The following is a 25,525-nucleotide window of genomic DNA, read 5'->3' on the forward strand; positions in this document are numbered from 1 at the left end:
AAGGCACCGAGGTGAATAAAGGAAACAAAAAGGTCACAAACTCACATACAGCCCTGTGTGCTTCCTTGGTGCAGACAGCTGAGCCAGGCCAGGCCCAAAAGCCCCGTTTGGCAGCAGCAGGGAAAGAAGGCATGCCCTGTGCCCTGGCCACCTCAGCAGCCCAAACAGTGCCACCCACACCCACAGCACCACCACGTTCATGGTGAGGAATCTGCAGACCCACAATGCAGAAGCTTGGGGTACCCCCTTCCCTGGTGCCCATTGCCCATCTCTGGTCCCAAGGCAGTGGTCCTGGTGGCCCTGTGGCACCCAGCAGCACACATGGATGTGGCTCCCCAAAGGTGCTGCCCCCAGCTCTTGCTGACCCCAGAAGGTGCCAGCAAATCTGCTGCTTGAGGACAAAGCACAGAGGCTTCAGCCCCGTTCTACCTTCCCATCTCCCCCTCCTTCCTCCCCTCCATGGAAACCAGCAGTCTCTCATTATCAAGTATTTTTAAAACAGATTGAAGAATAAGAATACACTGTGCTGTTTTAATCTCAGATAATGTTTTCTATGGTTCCCATGCAAAATCTGCATTCTAGCTTCATATTCCCTCAATTTTTGTTAGACTTGGGGGGGTTACACCAATGTATACTCTTGAGTGAGCATGAGCCTCACTCCTGTAACAAAACCAAGCTCTGGTTCTGCAAACATTTGGGATAAACACATAAAGAGAAGGGTAGGCAGGCCAGAGCCCTCTTCCACACTCCGATCTACTAAGAAACCATGCAACACTGCTCAAGCTGCTGGGAATTAATCCAAGAGGAAGAAAAGTGTCCCCGATCCAGCACATCCCAACAGCTTCCAGCCTGCAAGTGGCTTATCTCACACGGAGCCCAGATGACCACAGCATCCCCCCAGCCTGCTGAATGCTAAAGCACAGGCATGGCTTTCATCAGCTGAGAGCTCCCACGGCAGCTCCCGGCACCAATCCTGCCAAAACTTTGCTTATGCATGCCTTTACATTTGCATGCCGAGATCAGTCTCCATGAAGCCAAATGAAATTACAGGCAGCACATTACACATGTGCCTTCACATCTGTGGGATCAGGGCCTTACAAAGAAAGCCGCCCATCCTACCAAAACACGCCCTGCTCGGCTACAATTAAACACAGACACTTCAGAGCAGTTTGCTCAAGTTATTTTTTATGCATACTTTCACAATTAACATAATGTCATTTCCTGCCGGGATGTAAAAGGTTGTGACTCAGAAATGTTATCATCATTTTAACTTCAACTGACTTGCTTTTGGTTTCACTCCTTTGCTTTTTTTTTTTTCCTCCTTCCAACAAGACGCATGCCATTCATGGCTCCACTTAATCATGTTTTGTAAGAAAGTTGGAAAGGCAAACGTTCAACAGCGTTGCTCTAACATATAATTAACTATTCCTTGTAAATCCCTGCCACCCTCCCAGCAACACAGCAGCAGCATGCAAAGTGGGAGCAGAGAGGATTAGATAAGGAGGTACCTAAGAGAGAACATCCTCAACATGTCCTCAATGCCAGCCCACTGTCCTTTCTTCTCTTATCAGCCCGAGACAGAACCCGTCCCTTGTCCAAAAAGCGTGGATTCTGAGGGATGGAGGGTCTGCACACCAGCTGCTTGCGAGGAAGCCGAGCACCCTCCTCCTTCCCTCTCCCACATGCACATGCTTCTCTCAGCGAGGGATGTTTTATCCTGCACTCAGTCCCACCGGAGCAGTCCACAGACAAGAATTTGGCTTAACTGGTGCAAAACCCTCCGTGGAAGTTGTTCTGGGATGCCCCGTGGACTTGGATTACCCAAAACAATCCGAGAGGCTCAGCAGCAGCACCAGTTTAACTTAATAACAAAAAAGAGCGCCAAACACATCCACAAGAACAAACAGCAATCACGTCTCGCAATAAGCCACGTTCCTGAGCCTATTCATGCTGCAAAGTTACTGCTCCACACAAAGCCAAAAGGCTCTGCTTGGCAATACCCTTCAGCTTGCCCTAAAAAACCATCCGAAGCCGTGATTTCAATGCATATTCTTACGCTGAAAGACAAACTTCAATTTCCAAGCATGCTTTAGACCTTAAGATCAAGGAAACATTTCAGAAGCAGCTTTGCAAATGGCTGGTATAATTTATAGGTATTCTGTTGAGAAACACCAGCTCTTATTTTGCTCAGTAGCTTAACTTCCCCACCTCCAGTAACACCATTAACCCCATCTCCATACATTTGCTTTGCCACATCAGAGGAAGCATACAGCCCCGCAGATCCCTAAGCACATAACAAACGCTAAAAGAAACTTGTCTCATCCCGGTCACATCTTGAACGCACACCATTTTCCTATTTTGAGAGGGAGTCACTTTCAAGCCCTCCACTCGTGGGCAACTTCTACGTTACTCCCAATCACTGAAAAAGTTACCGGGAACTCGGTCAAGTCTCTCCCTCCCCTGGCCGACGATGCACAAAAGTGCATTCAGTCCGGTCACGGTGCTTTCATTCACGTTTCTGCAAGCTGGATGCAAGAGAGACTTGCTTTTCTTTTTCGGCATTAGTTCTTAGTTTTTGTGGGTTTGGGGTTTTTTTCACTTTCTCCCTGCGAGGAGGAAACCTTTTGTCTTCCTCAATACGAACGTAAAAACCCTCTCGGCCAGCACATCCCCAGGAAAACGGTCACGCTGGAAAACGCAGGACACGCGTGCCCCTCGGAAGAATTCCATGCCGGGACTGCCGTGCCTCGCCCGCCGCAGCCTCCCGGGCACCGCGGGCACGTCCCGCCCGCCGGCTGCCTACCCGCACGGGGCACAGCCCTTCCCGCTCTCCGCTTCTCCCACCCGTGGGCAGCGGCGGGGCACAAACACCCGCGCCAAGGCAGCACCACGGGAGCGGCGGCGGGCAGGACGGGACCACCCCGCCGTGTCCCCGTGCCCGCGGGGCTCCGGGAGCAGCCGCCCTCCGCCGCCACGGCCCCGCCGCAATCGCGAACCGCGGCCCTAAAACGGGGCCAACAGAAGTTTTGCGCGGGATTCCACGGCCCCGGGAAGGGGCAGAGGCGGAGCGCCGCGGCGAGCCCGCCGTGCCCTCCGGCACCGCGCCCCGCAGCTCCCCGCGGGCACCGCACCCCGCCAGCCCCGGCACGGCATCCCCGGCAACGCGCCCCCGCAGCCCCCGCGCCGTGCGGCCCCGGCTCCGCGCCGTCCCCGCCGCCCCCCGGCCCCGCGCACCGCCGGTCTGCCCACGGCCACGGCCATCGCGCTGCGGTGCTCTGCGCTGCGCTGCCGCCCGCCGCCGCCTCTGCGCTGCCTGCTAGCACTGCAACATGGCCACCCGGCGGGGAGGGCCCATGCGCAATGCAAAGGGGCCGGGCGGCGAGGCGGGACCCCCCCGGCCCTCCCCCGGGGCTGCCGGGCAGCGCGGGCGGGCGGGCGGAGCCGCCCCGCCGCTCGGGGAACCCCGAAAGGCAGCGGGAGCCGCGGGGGCTGCGGGCAGTGCTCAGCCGTCACCCCACTAATCCTGTCCTGCCCACGCCCCCCACGCCGCGCCGCGGGTACCCGAGTCCTGAACTCCGAAGGGTCTCTCTCGCCCACTCTGGCAGCCCCACAGCTGAACGCACAGACACATCCTCTCCAGAGAGCCTTGCAAAGAGATGGCCAAGCAAGCGACCAGCAAGGTCCTCCTACCAGCAGTTAGGTGAAGAAGGAGCGCAGGGATTTCGGCAAAGAGGGGTTTCTAACAGGGAGGCACACAGGAGCCCTTAACTCCCTTGTATAACAGCACAGGACAAAACCTGCCACCTCATTCCTCTTGTTTCTTCGAGCACTTCTCTTCTGTCAAACATCCACACACACCGTTTTCCAACAAACTTGGTATGCCGAAGAGCAGCCACGGTGGCCAGTTGCTCTCCCACTCCACTAAATGATTTCAAGGGATGAAGAGAAGCATAGCTGGCTCCTTGCTGCTCTAGCTGACAAACACTTAACATCCGGGTGCTGAGCATGATATCCCTTCACCTAAAAAGGGGGGAGTCTTAGGACTAAGCTCAACACGTCTGCTTGCAAATCTCTGACCAAGAGAATGATGAAGAAAGAGCCCTGCATTGCTTTGTGAGACATAAACCCCCAAAGAGACCCTATTTGCTGCACACATGAAGGATACATTGAATTATGGACACACCAGAGCTACCCCCATATGTGAACATCCACAGAATCAAAAGAAAAAAGCCAGCAGAATAAAAGCAAATGACCCGGAGTAGTGGTAAGCAAAGAGAGCTCCGCAGTACACTTACCATTTGTAGTCCCTTTGATGTCAAGCTTGTAACTTTTCCCTCCAAAAGCCATTTCTGTAGGGCTACGGAGTAACACGTGGATGTTTGAAAAGGGCTACAGAGCCCAGGTATCTCCTTCCTGCAGCTTTTATGACTGTGTTTTGACAAAGTCAGGAGCTGATCTTGGAGAGTGCTCACCTCCACCTGCATCCTCACCCTGAACCAGAAGCAATGGAAGTGCACTACCTGTCCCTGCTCCCCACCAGCAGCTGAGGATTTGTTCCTGGGCAGTGCCCTTGGCTGGGCACAGGTGCAGCCCTCACCAGTAAAGTCGGTGACATCCAAGGGTGTCTACCAGGAACATTTCACAAGCATAGCTGATGCAGTACTTTTATCACTCTGACACGTTAGGCGTTAATGCCAATATCCGAGGGAGGCTTCATTATTAGACTCATTGCTGCTCTTGTAGCAAATTCCTCCTGCACGCACAGCTCCAGGTGAGGAGGTGCTGAGCCAGCCTGCGCTGGGAAATGCACCCGGACCAGTGCAGCCTCTAGTGGGAAGCCGGTGATCCTAACTAAAGAGTTGCCCTCGTGGCACCTGTGGGTGAGGCAGACAGAGCTTCCCCTCGTCTGGATTAGAGATGCATGATACTCCTGCATCAGCATAACTCAACCAACACGAAAATCTGCGCTCACAAAACCTTGATGTGACTCACCGTGTCCTTCCTTGGCCCGGAGCTGGGAGAGCTGTGGCCGAGTTTCCTCCACGATACTCATGCACGTACACCTTCCTGGGTATGGCTGTCCGTGCTGAAAGTGCAGGGGAGGAAAACATCAGCACAAAGAAATGCTCTGCAACCTTCCTAGATCTCTTTGCAACTCCTAGTGTTCAGCACCTCGTTCCTCCAAGTTTCGTGCCTGTTGCTAACAAATCAACACCTGGACAAAGGGAATAGCCAGCCCCTCATCCTAGAGACCCCACGGGAACTCCTTCAATGTTTCCAAAGCTGTTGGGCATCATTTTGCAGACAGAGAAAAAAAATTGGGCTGCAGTGCATTTTGGTGTCATTGTAAGGCTATTTGTCACTTAAATGGGATGGGAAGACACACAAGCAGACGCAGAAGTTTGGTAACTTCCCTCCTGTTTAAAGACAAACATGGGTACAGAGCACCCTAAAGGCAGCGTCTTCAGGGACAACAACAGAAACCTACAAGACTAAGCGGTGGGCTTTATCTTTTTCCTTTAATGTTGAAGTAATGCTTGGTCCTGCCTCCATGTTGTGATTAGTTCTACTCTGTGCTCACTCAAATTTCACACAAAGAATCCAAAGGCCTCACCCAAAGAGGGTGAGACCGGGGTAAATTCAGCCATTCTGAAGGGCCCTGCCCACAACCAAAGGTAACCAACTTGCAGACAGGGTAAATCACTGGATCATAAGGGGAAACAAGAGTCTCTTTAAACCTCTCAGCATGAAGTGGGTGACGAAGCAAGCCCAGGTATCAGGGCTATACTTTTCCTTGCCTGCCTGAAGCATTGCACCCCCTTAAACCCAAAATGTGTTTTTCAGCCCGGGCTGTAAGGAGAGTCTGTCCCTGAATCAAAGGGAGCTCTCCACAGACTTTGGCATGTTCCTCCAAAGGGCATCAACAGCCTTTCACAAACAAATGGGTCACAGCCAATGGTATACCATGGAAAGCCTTCTGCTTAAGCCTTAGTTTATTAAGCCAAGGCAACACTTTCCACAGCAGTTTGCCACTGTTGTTTATTGGGATTTTTTATCTTCACAATCTACCCTCCTTTCTTATTTGTGATCGCAGTTACAACCATTATGCTCCTCCATTCATTTTCTCTCAGTCACTTCTGCTGAGAGCACACTGCAAACAAATGCTGTTGTGACTGCAATCCAGGGCTCGTCAGAAGAGGAGAGAAATGTATTCATGCCTTGGAGAACAGCACCAAAGGAATGTGCAAAGTGATAAAATACTAACATGAGCCTTACTCTTTCCCCATGCCCTGTGCCCTGCCCAGGTGAACACTTCAGATGGGATGTAGCTTGTACACGGCATCTATTGCAATCTCTGCCTGTGGTTTGGGAGGGCTGCACACACTTCTGGGTTTGCAGCAGGCTGGAGGATATTCCAGCTGCTTACATGACAGGCAGCTAAAAATATTTATGGATAGCCGGGAGCCTGCAGCAGAGATGGCTTCTGAAGTGTCACTTAGGGCCTGATCCAGACCTGTTTAAAGCCAGGGAGCCTACACCGAGCTCAGTCCCTCCATTCTCTGACTGCAAGACAGGAAATCCAGCACACCTCTCCCACACTTTCTCCCCACTATTCAGTCCCCAAACTGCTCAGGGCCAGGGCTGTCATTGGTTTGGTGTGCACAGGGCACACTGCCCACGGCAGCACTGATCTTACCTATCCCTCTCAGCTGTTATGTACACACTTGTGGTAACAGCATGGGCAGTACAGAACAAAGTGACATCCCTACAACAGTACAAGGTTTTAGTTTTAGATGAGATGAGGTGAGATACGATTTAATTGCAGGCACTCTTGGTATTTTTGTGTGGTTGTCATATATGGGCACAATCCCACATACTTGTAATAACAGCTACCCCAAACCACAGCACATCTGTGAATCTTTACTGCCAGTTTTACTAAGTCACTGGGATGCACCTCTGGTGTTTAGGTGTCTCATGGAGTATTGAATGTCCCTGAGGATGGAGACCGACCCTTTCCAGCCAACCTGTCCCCACGGCAGACCATCCTAACTGTAAAATAGTTCTTCCTCACACGCAAATAGAGTTTCCTGCATTTCAATCTGTGCCTATCACCTCCTGTCCCTTCAGGACACAATGACTGATAAGCAGCTCTTTGGTCTCACTGCCCGCCAACAAAGTATCCTCGCACTTCTCAGCTCCTCCCGCCCCCCTAGCCTGCTTCTCTCCTTCGATGTCACGTCTCCTCAGCGCTGTCACCCCAGCTCACACCTCCATGGGCCGCCACCCCGGGCAAAGGCGACCGTGGGGTGGCGGCCCGGCCGCGGAGGAGGAGGAGGAGGCGGAGAGGCCCGGCGCGGCAGGAGGCGGGTTTCCCCGCCGCACCTGGGCGCAGAGCCGAGCACCGAGGCACAGCACGGAGCACCGACAGCCGGCCGGCCCGGAGCATGGCGCGGGAGCTGAGCCAGGAGGCTGTGCTGGACTTCCTCTGGGCGGCCGGGGGGCGAGCCCCCAACACGGCGCTGCTCCGCCACTTCCAGCGCTTCCTCCGCGACCCGGCGCTGACGGAGCAGCAGCGGCGGGAGCGCCGCGAGTACTTCAAGAGCCTCGTCAACTCCCTGGCCACCGTCCACCCCGCCGCCACCCCCGGCGCCTCCAAGGACATCGTCCTCCGCCGCAGGTACCGCGACCTCCTCGATGAGGAGTTGCCGCCGCCGGAGGAGCAGCGGGAGCAGGAGGAGGAGGAAAAGAAGGAGCCGCAGCCGCCGCCGCCCCGACGCGACCCCGAGGGGCGGCGCGGCCCCCGTGGGGAGGCGGCGGAGCAGGGGCGGCCCGGCGGGGCGGGGGGCTGCTCTGCCCAGGGCCGCGGCGGGCCGTGCTGCGAGTGCCGCCGGGCGCGTCGCGCTGCCGCCGCTGCCGCCGCCGCCGCCGTGCCCGCGCCGGGTCCCGGGACCTCCCCGGCCGCCCCCCGGCCGCCCCGCTGCCGCTCCCCGCCGCCCCCGCCGCAGCCGCCCCCGTACCGGACCCAGCCGCTGTCCGCGGGCTCCTGGGCGCTCCGCGCCGGCGGTACATCGCTTCCCCGGCCCCCGGCGCTGCCGTCGGGTCCCGGGGCGCTGTCCCCCGCTGTGCCGCCCCGGTCCCTATCCCCGCCGCAGCCTGCCGCCGGGCTCCCCTCTGCCACAGCGTCCCGCTCCCGGACGCCAGCGCTGCCACCGGGCCCGGAGATGCCACCTCCCTACAGGCCACCTCAGCCCTCCGAGATGCCGCCTCCCTACAGGTTGCCTCAGCCCCGATCTCCGCCGCAGCCCGCCACCGGGACGCCCTTGCTGAAGGCCCCACGGCCCTCGGCAAGCCCGGGGAGGCGACTCCCCGCCGGACCCCCTCAGTCCCCGCCGCTGTCATCGGGTCCCCGGGCGCTGTCCCCCCACGACCTGTCCCCATCCCGATCCTTGCCATTGCTGTCCGCCCCGGAGGCGCTGCCCCTGTCCCGGTCCCTGCAGACACTCCCTGCCTGTCCCTCCTCATCGCCACTGCTGTTACCAGACCCCGAGGCGCTCGCCTCCAGCAGGCTGACCCCATCGCAGTCCAGGTCCCTGCAGCATCTCCCCACCAGGCCATCCCCAGACTTGCCGAGGGGATCCAGGGAGCTGGCCCCCAAGGGACCAACCCAGCCTCAAGTCCTGCGGCTGTACCCGTCTCAAAGCCTGACACTGCCGTTAGGTCCTGGGATCCTGCCCCCCAGCAGGTCCCCCCCACCCCAATCCCCGCTACAGTCCGCCACTCTCCCATCCTCATCCCGCTCCCTGCAGCCACCCATTGCCAGGGCACCCCCACGCCAGTCTTTGCTGCCAGCACAGGGCCCCGCAGTGGCCCAAGCCGCAGAGAGCCAGCCCCCAGCCCCGCTGCCTGTTTTCCGGAGCATCAGGTGCCAGCTCGCCTTGTCGGAGGCGCAGGGCACCCGCCCCTCGCTGCACGATGACTGCGGGCACCAGCCCCGCTCCCTGCTCTCCAAGAGCTCCCCTAAGAACGCCGCAAGCCGGGGGCCCCTGGTGCCGCTGGCACAGCGGGAGCACGCCTGGCTGGTGGCAATGTCCGCGGGCAGCTGGGCTCAGGTGCGGGGGCTCTTTCTGGAAGAGCCTGAGCTGGCCCTGCAGAGGGACTTCATCTCAGGCTTCACGGTCCTTCACTGGCTGGCCAAGCACGGCGACGGGCCGGGCCTGCAGGAGCTGGCGGCGGCGGCGCGGCACGCCGGGCTGGCCCTGGACGTGGACGCCCGCTCGGGCTGCGGGTACACGCCGCTGCACCTGGCTGCCATACACGGCCACCAGCTTGTCATCAAGGTGCTGGTGCTGCAGCTGGGCTGCCAGGTGCAGGTGCGGGACGGCAGCGGGCGCCGGCCCTGGGAGTACCTGGGCAGCAACACCTCGGGGGAGATCTGGCAGCTCCTGGAAGCCCCCCGTGGCACGATCATGTTCCCCACGCAGCCCCTGGCCCGCAGCGTCTCCTCTGTCAGCAAGGCCTCGCCGTCCACCGGCAGGGCAGCGCTGCCTGCCTGCCTCAGGGTGCCGCTCGGCCGTGGGACAGTGTCCCACCAATCCGGCAGTGACAGTGACTGAGCATGCCTTGGCATCCCTGGCCAGCGGGGCCTTGGTGGCCACCCTGCGAGAGGAAGCCACGCAGGCAGAACAAAAGCTGTGAAACAGACTTAAGCTACTGAAGAATGTACTTTTAAATTATTCCAATGAACTGTTGTCTGAGCCTCTCTGCTCTCCCTCCTATTTCTTGCTTTTCTACCAGTGAAAGGATGCAGTAACTGCTGGAAGCAGAGAACCCTTCAGGAGGCGAGTCCTCTGCAGCCCACAGGGCCTGTACCAGCTGCTGGGTGCAGCCACGACCACCAGCATTAGTGGGACCATGGCTTTGGGGTGAGGCTCAAGTCTGGCCCCAACCAGGGTAGAGCACTTGCTTTTGCTGACAGCGGCAGCTTGTCGTTGGTCCTGGGCTTTGCAAAACGCTTGTTTACACCACCTAAATTCTGCGGAGTAGTAAAACTACATCCCTTTTTAATCCCAGCAGATTAAGGATGAGTCCCTCTTTTAAAAATGCAGCTGATCAAGATCCAGCCTTCCGGCCAGAGTTCTCAGAGAGCGACTGGCTGTGGCAGAGGGTGGCAGTGGGAGAGGCCCAGTAGGGAAGGGCGTTTCCCAGGCCACCTTGCCCACCAGCCCATGCTGACAGGAATGCAGGGCAGCACCACAGCCTTTCTCCCCTGCACAGCTGCCCGGGGCTGCCCAGCAGCATCCCTGCTGCTCCCTCATTCCTGCACCTCCAGTTGCTCTCCTCACACCACAGGATTAGGAAGTGGTGCCCGTGTTGTGGCCAGAGCCCTGTTCCCACGCCTCGGGATGGAAAGCATTGTGGCAGGATCCTGTGTTGGGCAGAAAAGGAGCTGTGCTGTTTCCCCAGCCTTGCAGAGGGAAGGCAGGTTCATAACCAGAGCTGCATTTTCCCAGAGACACCAGCCCTAAACTGCCTGTTAGGCATTTATGTGACGGGGACAGGTGGGACTGGGGGGCCAAGTGCAGTCAAGAAGTGTCCAGTGGAGTAATTCCTCAGAGTTTACAAAAAACAAACTGTCTTTAGGAATCTCACTGGGTTGTGTGGGTCCTATAATGTACTCTGCTCTCTGATTTAGCATAAATCAGCTTGGAAAATGTCCAAAGTCACAACAAGTTAATGTCATACCTAATGTATCTCTCCCATAGGTCCTCTACGGAGGCAGGAAGAGAGCTAAGATCCATGATACAGGGATCCAGGGCTACCAGGTGACCCCAGGTGTAGGAGCAGTGAAACTGGGACAGCTGTCCCAGCCTCCGTGGGAGGCTTTGGGGCACACCAGGGCAGTAGGTGGGACTGCTCATGCACTTGAGGCATATGTGTGAATGGCTGCAGTTTCGGGGAGGAACAGGAACGAGGGCAGCAGAACCTGACCCTTGCATAACGAGCGTGCCAGGGAATGCCTCGAGTCCTTGCTCAAGCACTAATTGAGGTCTTCACTTTGCTCGGGGTTTATTTCAGGGAGGAACTCTTTCCTGCACAAGGGAAACTACTCTGCCTGCCTCTGAGGCCACAGAAATTTGTGGCCTTTTCCCAGCCTGTTTTTCTCCTCTTACAGGGGGTAGAGTTCAGTAAACCAAAGCAGTGTCCTGTCAATGACCATTCCTCTCTGAGATAACAACACAAACTTGAACTTGTAAGAAATTCAGCTGTGAAGTGGCCTCTAAGCCACCAGCATGAGAACGTGGAGGGTCCTCCAGGACCCCCCTCCCCAGCAGGAGGAATCCTGTGTATCCCCCTTGCTCTTCAATCCAGCTGGGGTTTATAGTCTAGGTCACACCAAAACACCAAGTGGCTGCTGCCTGGTAAAACAATCAAGTCCTTCCCACCACATTTAGAGCCATTGTCATTATTCATATCATGCACCAGGCTCCCTTGGGAAAGGGCTCCCTAAAGCCTTCCACAAGCCTTGGCTAGGAGCTCCTAAAAGCAACCCTGCTGACAGGGGATGCCAGGGCTGCCACCAGAGCTTTCCTGTACGGGGAGCTCCTCAGAAGGAACCCCAAATTAAAGACGTTTGTGAGCTGACTAAAGGTGTGGTGGGGGGAACATATTTTTTCTCCAAAGACAGCTTCCAAAGAACAAGGTTTTCCCCTTTGTATCTTCCATGCTGCTAAGACAGTGCTACCTTGGGATTCTCATCTTACAGCCTTTCCCTGACCTTTCTCCGTGACGCAAACCTAAGTGGCACTTTTTTTTTTTTCCCCTGAACACTGTTTCAGACCTTGTCTGTCATCTTTTTCAGAGCCCTTTTCTCTCCCTAGCAGTGTTGTCAGACTGCTGAACTAAATAAGCTGTGGCCTAATTTTGTGATCACTGTTTGCCTGCCTATTGAGATGACACAGGTAAGCTGGTTTCTCCAATTTTTAAATTACAGACCAACTGTTAGGAAGCTCAAAACTTCCCGTTCTGGATTCAGTGCGCATTCACTCTGGTTTATCACCTTAGTGGTACTAGGAGTGCTTACACTGCTAATACTGCACAGCTCCTACACCACACAGTTACTTGGGGGAATAACCACTCTTTTAACTCCCGGAAAGTTTCATCCTCCCAGGTTTTCTGCTGGTGAAATAAGCAGTGGGCAGGATGAAACCTGAATCTCCAGCCCATGGTGGGAGGCAGGGCTCCCTCAGCCATGCCTGGAGGAATCACTGCTGCCCTGGTGCATCACAGATGCAGTCAGCCAGGAGTAATCCACCACTGGATATTCACATATGCAGCCCGAGCATCTCTGTTTCCAAGTTCTGATCTCCTTGCTACTTACTTGTCATTCTGCCCGGCCCCCTCCACACCTGGCACGCTGCTGTTTCCTCATTGCAGCTGGACGTGGCTCCTTGCCTCACGCCCAGTCCAGGCATCTGACTTTGCACCGCCCTGAAACGCAGGACACGCCATGGATTAACGCACAGCAGGACTCTGCCCTCTCCCCTCATTGAAAACACACCTGCCACTTGGCGGCTGCCGATAAAGCCCTCCCCTCCTCTCTGCCATGCTTATCTCTGATCAGCTGCTCTGCACTCCAAAGCCCAGTCCTGCACAGGGCGAGGGTGTTTCCATGCCTTGGCCTTTGCCCAGCACAGGCTGTCAAACCTGAGCCTTAGGAAGCTGTGGCGAAGGTAACCCCTCATCAGCCGCCCCTGCTGCCGGGGCACACCCCTTCACACCCACTCATGCCCTGGCGAAAAGCAGGCAGCACAGCTCAGCACGGCTCAGCACGGCTGGATTTTTGGCTGCGTTCACGTCTCTGCACAAGGACCGAAGATGGAGCGATGGTGGGAGCCCAGCTCAAAGAACTCCAGAGGCTTTTGTGCAACTAAAAGTGTTCCTGGGCAAAGCAGGTGAGCAGGAGCACAGAATATTGCAAAGCGAAGCTAACGGCCAGGGGACCCTTTATAACACAGCACTTCATGAAGCAGTGACAAATAGAACTTGTAGTATTAAAAAAAAATTAAAATTTTTTTTAAAAAATTGAAGAATCCATCACACAACATACACTTCTTTTTCCTACTGTGACAAACGTCTTTTGAATTAAATAGTTTGTATACAAGTCCACAGTGAGAAGAACACTGAGCAAGTAATGAAACAATCGCAATTGCTACTAAATCCCGTTAAAGCTAGCATTTCTCATGACTACATTTACTACAAGTAGCACCAGATGGTAACTTAGCAGAGTGGGGTTCAAAATAAGAACCTTCCACCCAGTTAACAGTACAGCCCAAATTTCCCCAGTAAATGAGAACTGTTAACCTTTCAGGGAAAAACAAATATTGTCTTTGGAAACTCAGTCACACTGGAAAGCACTAAAAGGAGAACTCTTCATTTAGTTAAATTAATACCCCTCATCCCCATCATGAGTCTATTTAAGCACAGAAAATGTTTTTTACCATTAATTAAAAGAAATGTATTTTAGGATACCAAGAAAAGCTTGGTACAGAGGCACTGTTGTGTTAAATACCTAAACTGAGCACATAGTGCAATACTTGTCTGTGAAGACACAGATGGGTGATCTTGTGGAGGTTGGTTTTTTCTTTAGAGCTGTTAATTTGACCTGGTGGAGCAAACTATTTTTTGGATGGCTTAAATAAGCCTAAGGCTCATGGTATTTAAAATCTGAATTGGATTTCAGCAAAAGCACTTAAGCTCCTCATACCTATACATACAGCCTGTCATAAAATAAAAGCAATCCAAAATCCATTTGTGAAATAGATTTTTGCACTGCTCTTAAGATTTTTTTTAGCCCTGATAGTACTGGAGGAAAGCACAACACTGCCCATGGCAGATGGGTCTGATAAAGATTTTGGGTTCTTTCTTTGCTATGTGATAGTGTTTCATAGGCAGCCATGCTCTATGTGCTCAAAAGCCACAAGCTATTTAAAATCAATTGTTTAGGAAGTCCCAGTTTCTGCTATGAAGGAAACGCCCATCAAAACCATTGGCAAGTTCCTCCACACAAGCACGTCTGTGTGCACTGGCCTCGGTTTGCATTTCAAACACGGCCATGGCAAGCAGGGACCAAAAACCTTCAAGATACGTCCCAGCAGCTTCCCCCTTGCTGCAGGGCCTCTGTAAGGAGAGCTCTCAGTTTAAATATTTTCTTTTGGCCTTCCTGAGTCACAGCTCTAGAGCGAAGGAATGTTGGGATGAATTTGATACCAGAAGAGGTATTTTATAGACTTTAATGAAGCCCAGAATATTGCAGTGGGAATTAGAAGAATTTGAATTGGTGCGTGCCACAGACCTGGAGTCCCACAGCAATTGCACAGGGAACAAATAGCTCTGCAGAGCCAAGCACAGGGCAGGTGTTACTGCAGGCTGCCCAAAGTCCACGTGGGAGGTGCGTGCCGCTGGTAAATAGCAGAGAATGTGGAAGGGAAATGGGAAGGGCTGGAGTCTCTGTTTGAGGCAGGATAAGAAGTACTTCCCAGGCCTTAATGGGGAGTGGTGTTGCCACAGGGATGCAGAGCTGTGTTCCCTCCATCCCATCCACAAACACTGCACCCTCCTTATCTCCGCAGTGGCTCTCACACTGCCTGGTGATGGTATCTAAAGTGACCCTAGAGCAGAACAGGGAGCTGATAAGGAGAGGAGCTGATAAGGATGAGGGCAGGGTTTGTCCTCAGAGCCAGGCTGTTGGCAAGCCCGCTAGTGGCCAGGGAAGACAGTGGGGCTAAGGGAGAAGCAGACACTGCTGCTCACCTGCAGGGCCTTGCTGCAGGCTGTGCTGAGCCTGGGGACAGCAGCAGTGCCTCCCCTGCACCACTGCTGGCTCCTGCAGCTCTGCTCAGCCAAGGGAAAGCCTGCCTGTCACTCTGGATTGCTTCACATCCCTGCCTGGCCATGCCAGTGCCCCTGGCTCTGCCCACACACACAGGCTGGGGAACCAAGGTGGGACTCTGTGCTGTGTCCCTGGTTTCACCCCCAAAGCTGCACTGTTTTTTTTTGTTTGAGCCACGCTGGGTCCCTAACCAATGTCTTGTGCCAAGTGGCATCAAGTCACCCCAGAGGCAGGAAGACCTCTGCTGGGCACCTGCTGAATTTTACTCAAGAGTGCAAAATGCAAACACTGGAAGGGGATTAACTCTTACATAAGAAAACGTGTGTAGAACAGTCCAATGCATTAAGAAATAATCTTGTTCTTTTCCTTCCTTGTGTTAAAATACATCACCTGAGTTTCCAGCTCTGCTTGAGTCACATTATCAGTGGCAAACAACGTAAAGCCTGACTCTTGTTTTAACATACTTTGTGCTGGAGCTTTATAAGCCACAAGGCTGCTAACTTGGATGGGTTCTCCCCATCTGAGTCCTGGTCACTGCAGTCCACAGGCAAAGGCAAGGAATGTACCAGAGCAGGAGGAGATGTGACACAACCCCTCAGAAATGCCTGAGGTAAAGACAGGCTCCTGGAGAGTGGGCATGAGCAAAGCTCTTTCACAACACAGGGTACATACAGATCACAACTCATCTGTTTGCACAGAAATGAGCCATGGTATGGCACCAGACAGAGCTGTACATCTCATTGACTGGATGTGGCCTGAGTGCTCTAGAGGGAAGAAGCAGGAATGAAATGCTCTTGCCAAGGCAGGGAGGCTTCCAGGGAAGTGGCTTTAATAAACACCATCTCCAGGAGGTCACTGAGCCTGCCAGTCTCGCCTGCAGGTTAAGATGCACAGATGGGCATAGTCAAGGAAAGTTGCACATTTTTCTTTGCATAAACACTAGAACTGGTTTAGTCATATGCTGAGTGGCATGCTCGGGGGAATGCAGATGATTGAGCTCAGGAGTTATTTGCATGTGATTTGGATTCTTTGTCTCTTTCCTTGATAAGTACTGAGTAGATGATTTAAGGAAAGATCTTGCCACTCTGCCCTCTCCCTGGTTTCTCACTGCTGCCTCACAAGAAGCCCAAGGTTGCTGTTCCTCATAGTGGCTGCCTGTAGATGTAATGTGGGGTGACTTGTCAGCTGCTGGAGACGAGCAGCAGTCAGCCATGGATCTGTATGTCCATGCCATCAAGCATGGCATCTGCAAAGTCCAGCCCCTGCCCGTGGCCAAAGGGGAGGGCGGGGGCAGTGGTGCTCCCCTGGATTTTGGAATGTGCAGATTTTGGCAGGCGTGCCATGCTCCTTGCCTGTCCTGGGCTGAGATGTCCCCGGCTGCTGTGGGATTCGTGCAGCCCGGCTGCCAGGCTGTTCCCTCTCTGGGGCTGGGCACACTCTCACTTGCCACGGGAGGGCAGAGTCAGTGGAGCTGCCACCTCTGCTGGCTGCTGCATGAGGGCACCCACTTGGGTTTGTGCTCTCCCGTGGGACTGAGGCATGGCTGGGCCCTTGGCCGTCACTCACACTCCCCCAATCCTTCCTGTCAGGGTGACACATCCCATCTGCCCTCCCTTTTCCTTGCGTGCTGCAGTGCTCAGGGCTCTGAACCACTGCCTCGTTTCAGCACGCTGTGGCCAGAGTCCTTTTATGAATCTAGCCAGGATCAGCACGACCTATCCGATGAGATGGCACCCTGTGGAATGGCCCCTCATGAATAATGGTGACAATCAAATTACCTGGCTGCATTTGATACTTTTTTACAGATGCTCTATAAAAGCACTTGAGTCTAAAACCTGAGTGTATCTTTGTTTATTGCACCTCAACAAACAGAGAGGTCCAGAACTGTTCTGTGAACTAAGGGAGTCCTTGTGACTCCTGAATCATTTGGGGTAAACCCTAAATCTGGCTGACAAATCCCTGGGGGAGAAGGTGGCAGGAAGGGGAAGGAACTATCATCATTTTGATGGCTCTTCAGTGTCTGGTGGCTCAGAATGGACACTGTTAATGTTGCTTCAAAATTGTGACAGTTTTAATCAACGTGTTCTTTCCAAGGCATTTTCCAAATACTTGCCCACCATTTTCTCTTGCCTAAAACTGAATTCAAGAAACTTGAGCCATCCTAAATACAATCTCTTCTCACTGTGGGTGGCTCAAAGGAGACCAATTCTGGCACACACATGTTTTTGTGGGAAAGAACTCCAGATGGCTTGAGTTTCTAAGCCACCCTGGCATGTTGTATGTGCTGTGTCAAGCTGGAAGAGAGCTCTGCTAAGGCAGTCTAACCTAAGGTTGCTGAAATGCTTTTGGGGACATTGTCCCACCCTGTCCAAAGTCAATGGGAGGGGTATTCATCCATCAACTAGAGCAAAGTCCCAAAACAACAAACTGCTTCACAGTCTTTCAGTCCAAGGGAAACCTCTACCTTGCAGGTTTTGCAGAATGAGAGTGACATAAGGAAAATCAAGCCTTACAATCCTAAGGAGGTAATATAAAAGGACCAACAGATGTGTCTACTCTGTCCTGGATGTGTCCACTATGACAACACAGATCCAGTCCTGTGGCCTGCAATGGGGCAAACCTTTCAGAAGATTTCAGAAGATACTCAGAAGAGTATCCCAGGTTACTTGGCAAAGCCCCAGAGCTTTAACTTTACAGGTGGCACGATGTAATAAAAGCTGATTTATGAAGAGGAAACAAAACAAAGGCTAGAACCTCAGCCTGGTGCAGCCACCTCTGTTCAAGATGAAAGCTGCCCAGACAGCTTGCTCCAGTGATGATGCCTTTTTCACTCACATGGGGCCCAGATTCCAGCTCTACTGCTGGAGTTCTCCTGTGGAGGGAATGCAGGTGCACTCCCTTTTACCTTTCCTCACCTCCTGTCCACCATGTGGACACCTTCAAGGCCTGTACAGGTTTTATTCAGCGGGTTAAGGATAGGAATATCCAGAGGTCCCCATCTTCAGCCCCCACATGAGGTCAAAATCAAACCCTGATCGTCTAGGTCTAGACCACAGGAACATGTAAGGTTTGGGAAGTGCTGCTATCGTGCTGTGACATCCTGGTAAAAAGTGTTCCAGGGTCTGTTCCCTGCTGCACAAGTTTGCAGTGCAGTCATAGATGTAAAGTAAACAGCTGTGCTGCTAAGACAAATGAGCACTTAGAGCTGCCTGAGGTGACAGACCTGGAGGAAACTCGAGGGGTCACTAACCCTGGGCTCTGCTAGGAGCTCCCACTGCAACAGCTGCTTGACTGAGATCTCTGCTGACCTGCAAAGGGGAGACAAAGAGGGACCTGCATTCTTAACTTGACATCTAGTGAGGAACAAATGCAAACAGCTCCTGTCAGCTGTTTGTAGAAAACTCTGGCAGTAAACTCTGAGGTGAGGTGTCTGACGCCTGCAAACTTGAAAGCTAAAGGAGGGAGGTGCCAAAGTGAACTGAGTCCAACAAAACAAAGGCCCAGTTCTCCTGGGTAGTTAACAATTTGCTCTAGTTAAATATAATCCACTGAGAGATGACACAATCACACGGATTATCAGCTTGGGTCAGTGTTAATGAGGGAAATAAAATAAGGAAACATACTTTAAATTCCAGTGACACAATCAACCAACTCCTTTCATCACTTTGTGACAGTGCAAGAAGTTCTTTATAATTAACTTAATTTATAATTAACCTGGAATAGAGGTGCTTCTCTTTCAATGTAGGGAAAGCTGAAATCAGGAAGCCCTCAGGGATAAAAAGTTTGTAGTGGCATGTGGCCATGCAGCCCCAGCTGGTATCCAGTGCAGGCTGGACCTTCCTGGCACAAACTTCCGTGTAAGGCAGAGCTTTGGGAGCACCTCTCACCCTCCTGCCACACTGTGGCTCCTTAAATCACTTTGTCTCTAAAGAGCACTTCTTCCTGGAAGTCTGGCTCTATTCCTCTGTGGTATCCAGCTGAGCCCAGAGTTTATCCCAAGGACAGCACGGGGCTGGAAGACACCCTGGTGGCGAGAGCATTGTTTTAGCCAGCTCTCCAGAAAGGCCCAAGGAAACTGTGTGCAACTAAACTTTTCAGGGGTTCATGACTACCCAAGCAAAAAGGCAGAAACTTCTCAGATGAGACAAACTGATGTGCTGTGGTAGCAGCAGAGAGAACCAGACACTTCAACAGTAGAAATAGAGAACTGCTGAAGTTCAAGTCCCCAGCTATTCCAAGAGAGAAAACAGCCTGTGAGTATATATAGAAATACAATGTATGTATCTGTTATGCTGCAATAGAATAATATTTGGGTTGTAGGAGTAACCAGGGGCTGTTGCTGAGAACAGAACCCCATCCAGACAGTATTGACACAAATATTCCCTAAAGCCAGCTCGAGAGAAAGACACAGCCTTTGCCTGATGAACTGAGAACGAACTTAGAGAGACAAGAACAAACCTTCCCCACAGAAAGTGAAAAAACAAACCCAGACTTAAAGCAAACTGTAAGCTTTGTCCCACACCAGGAAAGGGTGAGGGCTTTCTCTTGTCATTATTTTACCAGCACAGCGCTTGGATTGGGTCAGTTGTCCCTGCTTGGTCAGTGTTGGCGATGGAGGGACAGTGGCTGAAGCACGGTGCCCCCCCAGGGTGGTGCATGCACAGAGCTGCTGTGCTGGCCCCAGGGCCGGATGCTTTCCAGAGGAGCAGAAAGCTTCTGCTCGCTCCTTCTGCAAGAAGTGGGGGCTCTTTCTCAGCTGCAGCCATGAACGACTCGGGACACCAACAGCCAGCAGCGTGTGTGGGCTCAGTGCACGACAGACCGGGCACGGGCACTGAGCAGCCAGCAGGCTCTGCAGCCCGGCCACACCCTGCTCCTTGAGGGACCCAGCAGCAGCCATGTCTTCAGACCTTCCCAAACCAGGGGAAAGCCATTTCTAAGTGATTTCCTGGCAGTGATTAGCCAGGAATACGACTTGGCCAGTGGCTAGGGTGTAGATTTTGTCACAGGAGATTAAAAAGAGTAACGCTCAGCATGCTGCACCCTTTGCTTCTGAAGCAGATCTGGGACGTTTCTAGGGAGTTACAAGTAAATCTGACTGGCCAGCTGTCTGCCTTCAGCCTGTGCAAACCAAGAGGTGATTGAAGACTTTGGGCTGGACACCTGGTGCTGGGCAGGACCCTGTACCCACAAGCAAGCCTGCAAGGCCAAGCACTGGGAAGCCAACCCTCATTTTCCCCATAGCCAAAAATTCCTCTGCACATCACCTCGGGATGAGTGGGAGATGACTCTTCTCTCCCAGCTGCCAGGTGGGTGCAACACTCTTCTCCAAAAGCAGGTAGAGAGCTGTGACACCTGAAATGGGAACACTTGCACCGTGTGTGCCCTGCTACTCTCTCTCTGGGCCTTGTAACAACCCAGGCAGGGCTCCCCTGGCCTCTTCTGCCCAGGGTTTCTTCTCAGAACATCCCCTGCTGGACCTGGGGAGTGAGAGGGGCTTGCATAGGACAGTGCCTCTCCCTTTCTCCCCCAGGCCTTTGAAACACAGCCCAGCCCTCTGCCTGCCTCCTGTGGGTGCACGGGGACTGGGGGTGCATGAGTCCCTCCCTGCAGGAGTTGAAGATGTGGTTTGCCTCACGTTGTGCATGGAGGCTGGGATCATCCCTGATGGGTGGGATTGCCCAATGTGGCCTTGCTTCGCAGCCCGCCTTCCTTTACCAGCTCTCTGAAGGGCAAAGACACCCATTGTGTCCCCCATTTTTCTCCCACTTAATGCCTGAGAAACATGGACAATGGAGCAACTCAGCAGTGTAGCCCCAGAACAAACATCTTGCTGATTTCACAAGGCTCACGACAAGGAGTGCTTTAAATCCAAAGACCAAAGGCTTTGCTACCAAACCAACCAGTGCAGAGCACTCAAGGACAACAAACTGTGCAGTCTCCCCGTGTTATTAGAAAGGTAATTCACTGTCTGAAGGACAGAGGAGCAGCCCACATGAAATGTGCATCTCGGGAGTCAGAGGGCCTAGCACTGAAAGGAGGACACAAGTCTCCAGGGATTTCACAGAGCTGAAAGGAAAACAAATACACAAACCCAACCGACCAAACAGAATTTGCTCAATCCCTCACGCGTGCCAGCGGCCGGGGAACAACTGCACACTAACTCAGGCGCCTAAAGCCCGTCCCTCACACGTGATCCTGGCTAACACCGCTGGAGAAGGGGGCTAACTTAAGGTGGAATTAGTTGGGATTTCTCCAAACTCTCAGTGGAGGGGGCCTGCTCTCAGTGGCATTTGCTATCTGCATGAACTCTGCTCCCACAGCTAACTCCTGACTTCTGCACGGCTCTTGGGTGTGCACAGGATGGCCAGGGAGTTAGCTGGAGGCGATATCCTGGATTTTCCCTGCAGCACTTTCAGTCAGCATTTTGTCCTCTTTTATGCACCCCAGTCACAGGGCTGCAATCCGAGCTTGTGACTTTTTAGTTCAAACGCAGATCAGCTTGGCTGAAATGCCACGGGAATGTTCTGAAATGGGTGTGGGGGATATCTGGGGCAAAGGATGGCATCAGGAGTCAGGATGCTGTTGCTTTAATAGCTCCAATGAAGTTGCAGCAGGGCAGCATGTTTCCCACCACCAGGCAGCCACGAATTCCCGCACTGTGTTGGGAGGTGCCCGGGCTGGTCACCGCTCAGCAAGTAGCACATTGTGCTTTTATAGTGGGTTTACAGGCAGGATTGGGAAGCTGTGCGTCCTTAGCGTCACTTCAGGCCTCAGGGAAACTGAGGCACAGTGGCTTGAGGACCCTGCTAAAGCTCACGCAAAGGTACAAGCCGAACGAGTGACACGGCCCGCTGCAGCCGCTCCCCCTTCACCTCCCTGCCCTGCACAGAGCCTCGGGGCAGGCCTGCCCGGTGCTTTCTGGGGGCACAGAACCCGGGAATGGCAGGAGCTGGGCACCGTCTGGGATAGCAGCCTCCTCTCCTGTCCCTGCACACAGCCCTGCCCCGCCTCCTCCTCCCGTAACAAAGCATTTCTCTTTTCCCTCCGGAGCCTTCTGCAACTGGAATGGAACCAGCGAGACCGTGCTACTTTTCAAAAGCCACAGCCTGAATTCTCACATCTACTTAGAGCTCCACACCGCCAACCTTAACCTTTTAGGCACCGCTGAAATGCTGATATGGGCTGTACCAAGCCCTCGGCTTTAATTCCATTTTTCATTTCATTGACCTGCAAGCAGTCAGGCTTTGTACCCAGGGTCTCCCCCCAGTCACTGGGCTGGACTGGGAGAGCACATCCACCCCTATGCACAGAGGAGCCACTTGGCAGCAGGAACACGAGTACTCCCAACCCTGATTTTAGACACAGATCTCGCTCCTAGCACAGAGCAGCACTCCGGTTCCTGGGATAGGAGCCAAGAGACGCTGCATAGCAGCTAGGAGAGCTTACAGTAAGGATTTCTAGGATCACGCAGAAGCAAACAATCACTAGTTCTGAAAATCATGGACAAACCGCCTGCAAAGAATAATGTCAATAGAGATCTCCCGCTGCCCCCTGTGAATGGCTGGGAAGCCCCGGCGGCAGCAGCTGGGATTGATCAATCCATGCCCTTCTCCACCTCCCCCCGATCATGTGATGGTGCTGCCCGAGCCACTTAAGCTGCCGGAGCCGGGCGCTGCGTCACTGCTGCTCGGCTAAGGGGCTCGGGGCTGTCTGCCTGCTGGGGCTGGTGTCTGCAGCATGGAGAAAGTGAGTGCCGCGGTGATGTGCTCAGCCTGACTGGGACTAGGCTGGGCTGCCTGTGGGTTTTGGGCGTGGTGCCAGAGGTAGAAGAGGATTAATTGAGAGGAAATGCAAGGTTGATACATAGCTGTGGGAGGAATAGTTAGGGCTGACCAGCCGTGTTTCTTCTCCTCTTCTCTAGCATGTTATCTAAATGGGGGAGCTGAGGAATGTTTATATTCTGAAGTACTCTAAAGGTTTGGGCCCATTTGTAACTCTACAGTTTCCAGACTCTATAATTTTTTTCCTTAATCTATGTATTTTTTATTCTGGAAAAATGCCTTTTGGGTGCAGGAGTGGGTTAACTCAATGCAACAGGAGAGGAAAGCAGGCTGGCAGTGTATCCTAACCCAGCCGTTTCCTCGAAAGCCCCCCTCGGGCCCAGCGGCTGCATTCCAGAGCCAGGAGGCAGAGTTAGTGCAGTGGGGATAAGTGACTCGAGGAACCCTGAGCTGAGCAGGCTGTGTGTGGGCAGAGCAGGGAGCAGGCAGGAGGGCAGGGATAGCGTCAGGGGGCTGGGGGTAGTGCCCAAGTGAGCTCATTTGCAGTTTGCCTCCCTACCTGACAGGCACAGGGGTAAGTAGCTCAGCACACGGCTCCTGTAGCAGCTGGTGAATCACCTCTGCACTGGGCCTGAGTGGCCAGCTTGTGGTAACAGAGGGGGCTGCCAGGGTGGCTCCTGTGAGAGGCTGCCAGAAGCTTCCCTGTGTCGGGCAGAGCCAAGGCCAGCAGGCTCCAGGACGGACACAGTGCTGGCCAGGGCCGAGGCATCAGTGACAGCAGGAGTGCCTCTGTGATAACAGCCTGCAGCCTGTGGTGAAGGCCATGGCGAGGCAGCTGTCCCTCTGCAGCCCACGGATGTCAACAGGCAGGCACAAAGCCACTTGCAGCCCAGGGAGGATCCTATGTGGGGCAAGGGGATGCCTGAAGAAGGCTGTGACCCATGTTGGAACAGCTGTGAAGAGCTGTAGCTCACATGGAGGACTCACACTGGAGGGATGGACCCACACTGAGCAGGGGCAAATTCCTCTGCTGGAGCAGGGGCAGAAACACCCTGTGATGAACTGGCTGTAAATCCCCTTCTCTGCCTCCCTGTGCCACTGAAGGGGAAAAGGTAGAGCCTGGGAAGGAGTGGGGGAAGGCGTTTTAAAGGCCTATTTTACTTCTCATTTTTCTGCTCTGATTTAAATTAGTAATACATTTAATTAATTTTCCCAAGTTGATTCTGTTTTGCCTGTGACAGTAATCAGTGAGTGACCTCTGCCCATCTTTGTTTCAACTCATGAGCCTTTTGTTGTATTTTCTCCCCCCATCCGGCTGCGACAGAGTGGCTTGGGTCGGTACCTGGCTCCAGCCAGGGCCAACCCACCTCAGCTCCTTGTCACCAGATGCTGCTTAGGGGAGTGGGAGATGCCTGTGGGACAGGCAGGTGGCCTGACTCACTCTAGCACTCTGGGTCTGCCAGAGCTGCTTTGTGCCCTTTGGAAGCCTTGCCTTGGGATAGACTAATTCCTGTGGCTTGGCCCTGCAGGGACTGGTTGTTACTCAGCTGGATGTCACACCTGGTGAGTGCATCAAGGTCAAAGGGAAGATCGAGGATGATGCTAAAGGGTGAGTGAGGAGGCAGATGGGTTTTTGGGGCACTGGGGAAAGCCAGAGCTCCTGCTGTGTTGAGCTTGTCAGCACTGGCACCCCCTGTGCACTGGCTGTGTTTCCCCAGGTTTGCTGTGAATGTCGGGAAGGACAGCTACAACCTCATGCTGCATTTCAACCCTCGCTTTGACTGCCACGGGGATGTCAACACCATCGTGTGCAACTCCAAGGAGGATGGCACATGGGGGGAGGAGGACAGGAAGGCTGACTTTCCCTTCCAGCAGGGTGACAAGGTTGAGGTGAGGCCCCAGGGGTGTGAGCACTGAGGGGCAAAGGGCACAGCTTTTGACTGCTGCCCTGTGCCTCTGAAGTGCAGAAGGAGCAAGCATGGAATGGGGAGTGAGCCAGAGGGGAAGAGGCTGGCAGCTAAAGCCAAGGAAGTGTCTGGAGCTGTGCTGCGATGCTCAGTGTCTGGCCTGGGCTGAGTGCCCCACTGTGGGCTCCTGTTGGAACTGTACACCTCAGAGCAGGGACAGCACTGAGCTGGGACTCATCCTGGCTGTGTCTTACCCCACAACTCCAGAACATTCCTCCCCTTCTTTGCCTCTGATGGGCAGGGAGGAGCCTGAGCTGCTGAGCAGCAGCAGCCACCTCGCCTGTCCTGCACACAGACTGGAAGTAGTGGGGAGGGAGCAAAGCCTGGGAGCTGTGATGTGCCAGCCTTCATTCCTTCCTTCTCTCTCATGGATCTCTACAGATGTGCATCTCCTTCGATGAAACCGAGGCAACGGTGAAGCTGCCCGAGGCAGAGTTCAAGTTCCCAAATCGGCTGGGCATGGAGAAAATTGAATACCTGGCGGTGGAGGGTGACTTCAAAGTCAAAGCCATTAAGTTCAGCTAACAGCTCTAGCTTGGTTTGTTTTGTTTTCTGCCCCCTGTGCAGTGAAATAAACCAAAATTTGCAATGGCTGCTTCCTCTGCTGTTTCCTGCTCTAATCTGCTTGCTCCTGTGTGTGCTACGGGGGTGGGCAGGGAGGGGATTGTGCATCCAGCCACTTTCCTCCTCACACTGCAGCCTTGCAGCTACTACTGAGCTAGACACGAGCCTGGCAAAGCCTGACTGACTGTGAGCGAAGCTGCCTTAGCAGTAGTTGCTCCATTCACCCTGCTGGCTACACTGAGTGCTCCCTGTCTGGTTTCTCAAGTGTAGGACTAGTCCCAGCCAGGAGCAAGTGTATGTTGGGTGTCCCTTGTGCCATC

The 25,525-nt window shown here is 53.8% G+C and overlaps 3 protein-coding genes across 5 annotated transcripts in view; 2 read left to right on the forward strand and 1 right to left on the reverse strand.

Moving 5' to 3' along the window:
- Positions 1-3,389, reverse strand: part of SEPTIN11 (septin 11) — a 42,192-nt gene extending 38,803 nt beyond the window's left edge. For 2 of the 3 annotated variants that reach the window (XM_014884924.2, XM_014884923.2), the window contains exon 1: positions 3,235-3,386. In XM_014884924.2, coding sequence (XP_014740410.1) covers positions 3,235-3,261 — 27 coding nt within the window. In that variant the 5' untranslated portion in view covers positions 3,262-3,386. Of the gene's footprint in view, positions 1-3,234 lie in introns of all 3 variants that reach the window. The other variant, XM_088164345.1, reaches the window with a different exon arrangement.
- Positions 3,390-7,445: 4,056 nt separating this feature from the next.
- On the forward strand, positions 7,446-9,614 carry SOWAHB (sosondowah ankyrin repeat domain family member B). Its single transcript, XM_088164346.1, has one exon. It carries the CDS (start codon positions 7,446-7,448, stop codon positions 9,612-9,614), a length of 2,169 nt encoding a protein of 722 aa, XP_088020472.1.
- A 12,902-nt stretch (positions 9,615-22,516) lies between these two features.
- On the forward strand, positions 22,517-25,234 carry LOC106858321 (16 kDa beta-galactoside-binding lectin). Its single transcript, XM_014884901.2, has 4 exons — positions 22,517-22,639; positions 24,204-24,283; positions 24,393-24,564; positions 25,023-25,234. The coding sequence occupies exons 1-4, from the start codon at positions 22,631-22,633 to the stop codon at positions 25,164-25,166; spliced, it is 405 nt and encodes a 134-aa protein (XP_014740387.1). The 5' UTR covers positions 22,517-22,630; the 3' UTR covers positions 25,167-25,234.
- The last annotated feature ends 291 nt before the right edge of the window (positions 25,235-25,525 follow it).

This window comes from Sturnus vulgaris, chromosome 4 (genome assembly GCF_052056855.1).
Source record: "Sturnus vulgaris isolate bStuVul1 chromosome 4, bStuVul1.hap1, whole genome shotgun sequence".
Taxonomy (NCBI): Eukaryota; Metazoa; Chordata; class Aves; order Passeriformes; family Sturnidae; genus Sturnus; species Sturnus vulgaris.

Excerpts from the sequence above, each read along its gene's own strand:
- SOWAHB (XM_088164346.1), top strand. The coding sequence starts at position 7,446 with ATGGCGCGGGAGCTGAGCCAGGAGGCTGTGCTGGACTTCCTCTGGGCG.
- LOC106858321 (XM_014884901.2), top strand. Across the intron at positions 24,284-24,392 it reads ATCGAGGATGATGCTAAAGG|GTTTGCTGTGAATGTCGGGA; the intron begins GTGAGTGAGGAG and ends GTGTTTCCCCAG. Across the intron at positions 24,565-25,022 it reads AGCAGGGTGACAAGGTTGAG|ATGTGCATCTCCTTCGATGA; the intron begins GTGAGGCCCCAG and ends GGATCTCTACAG.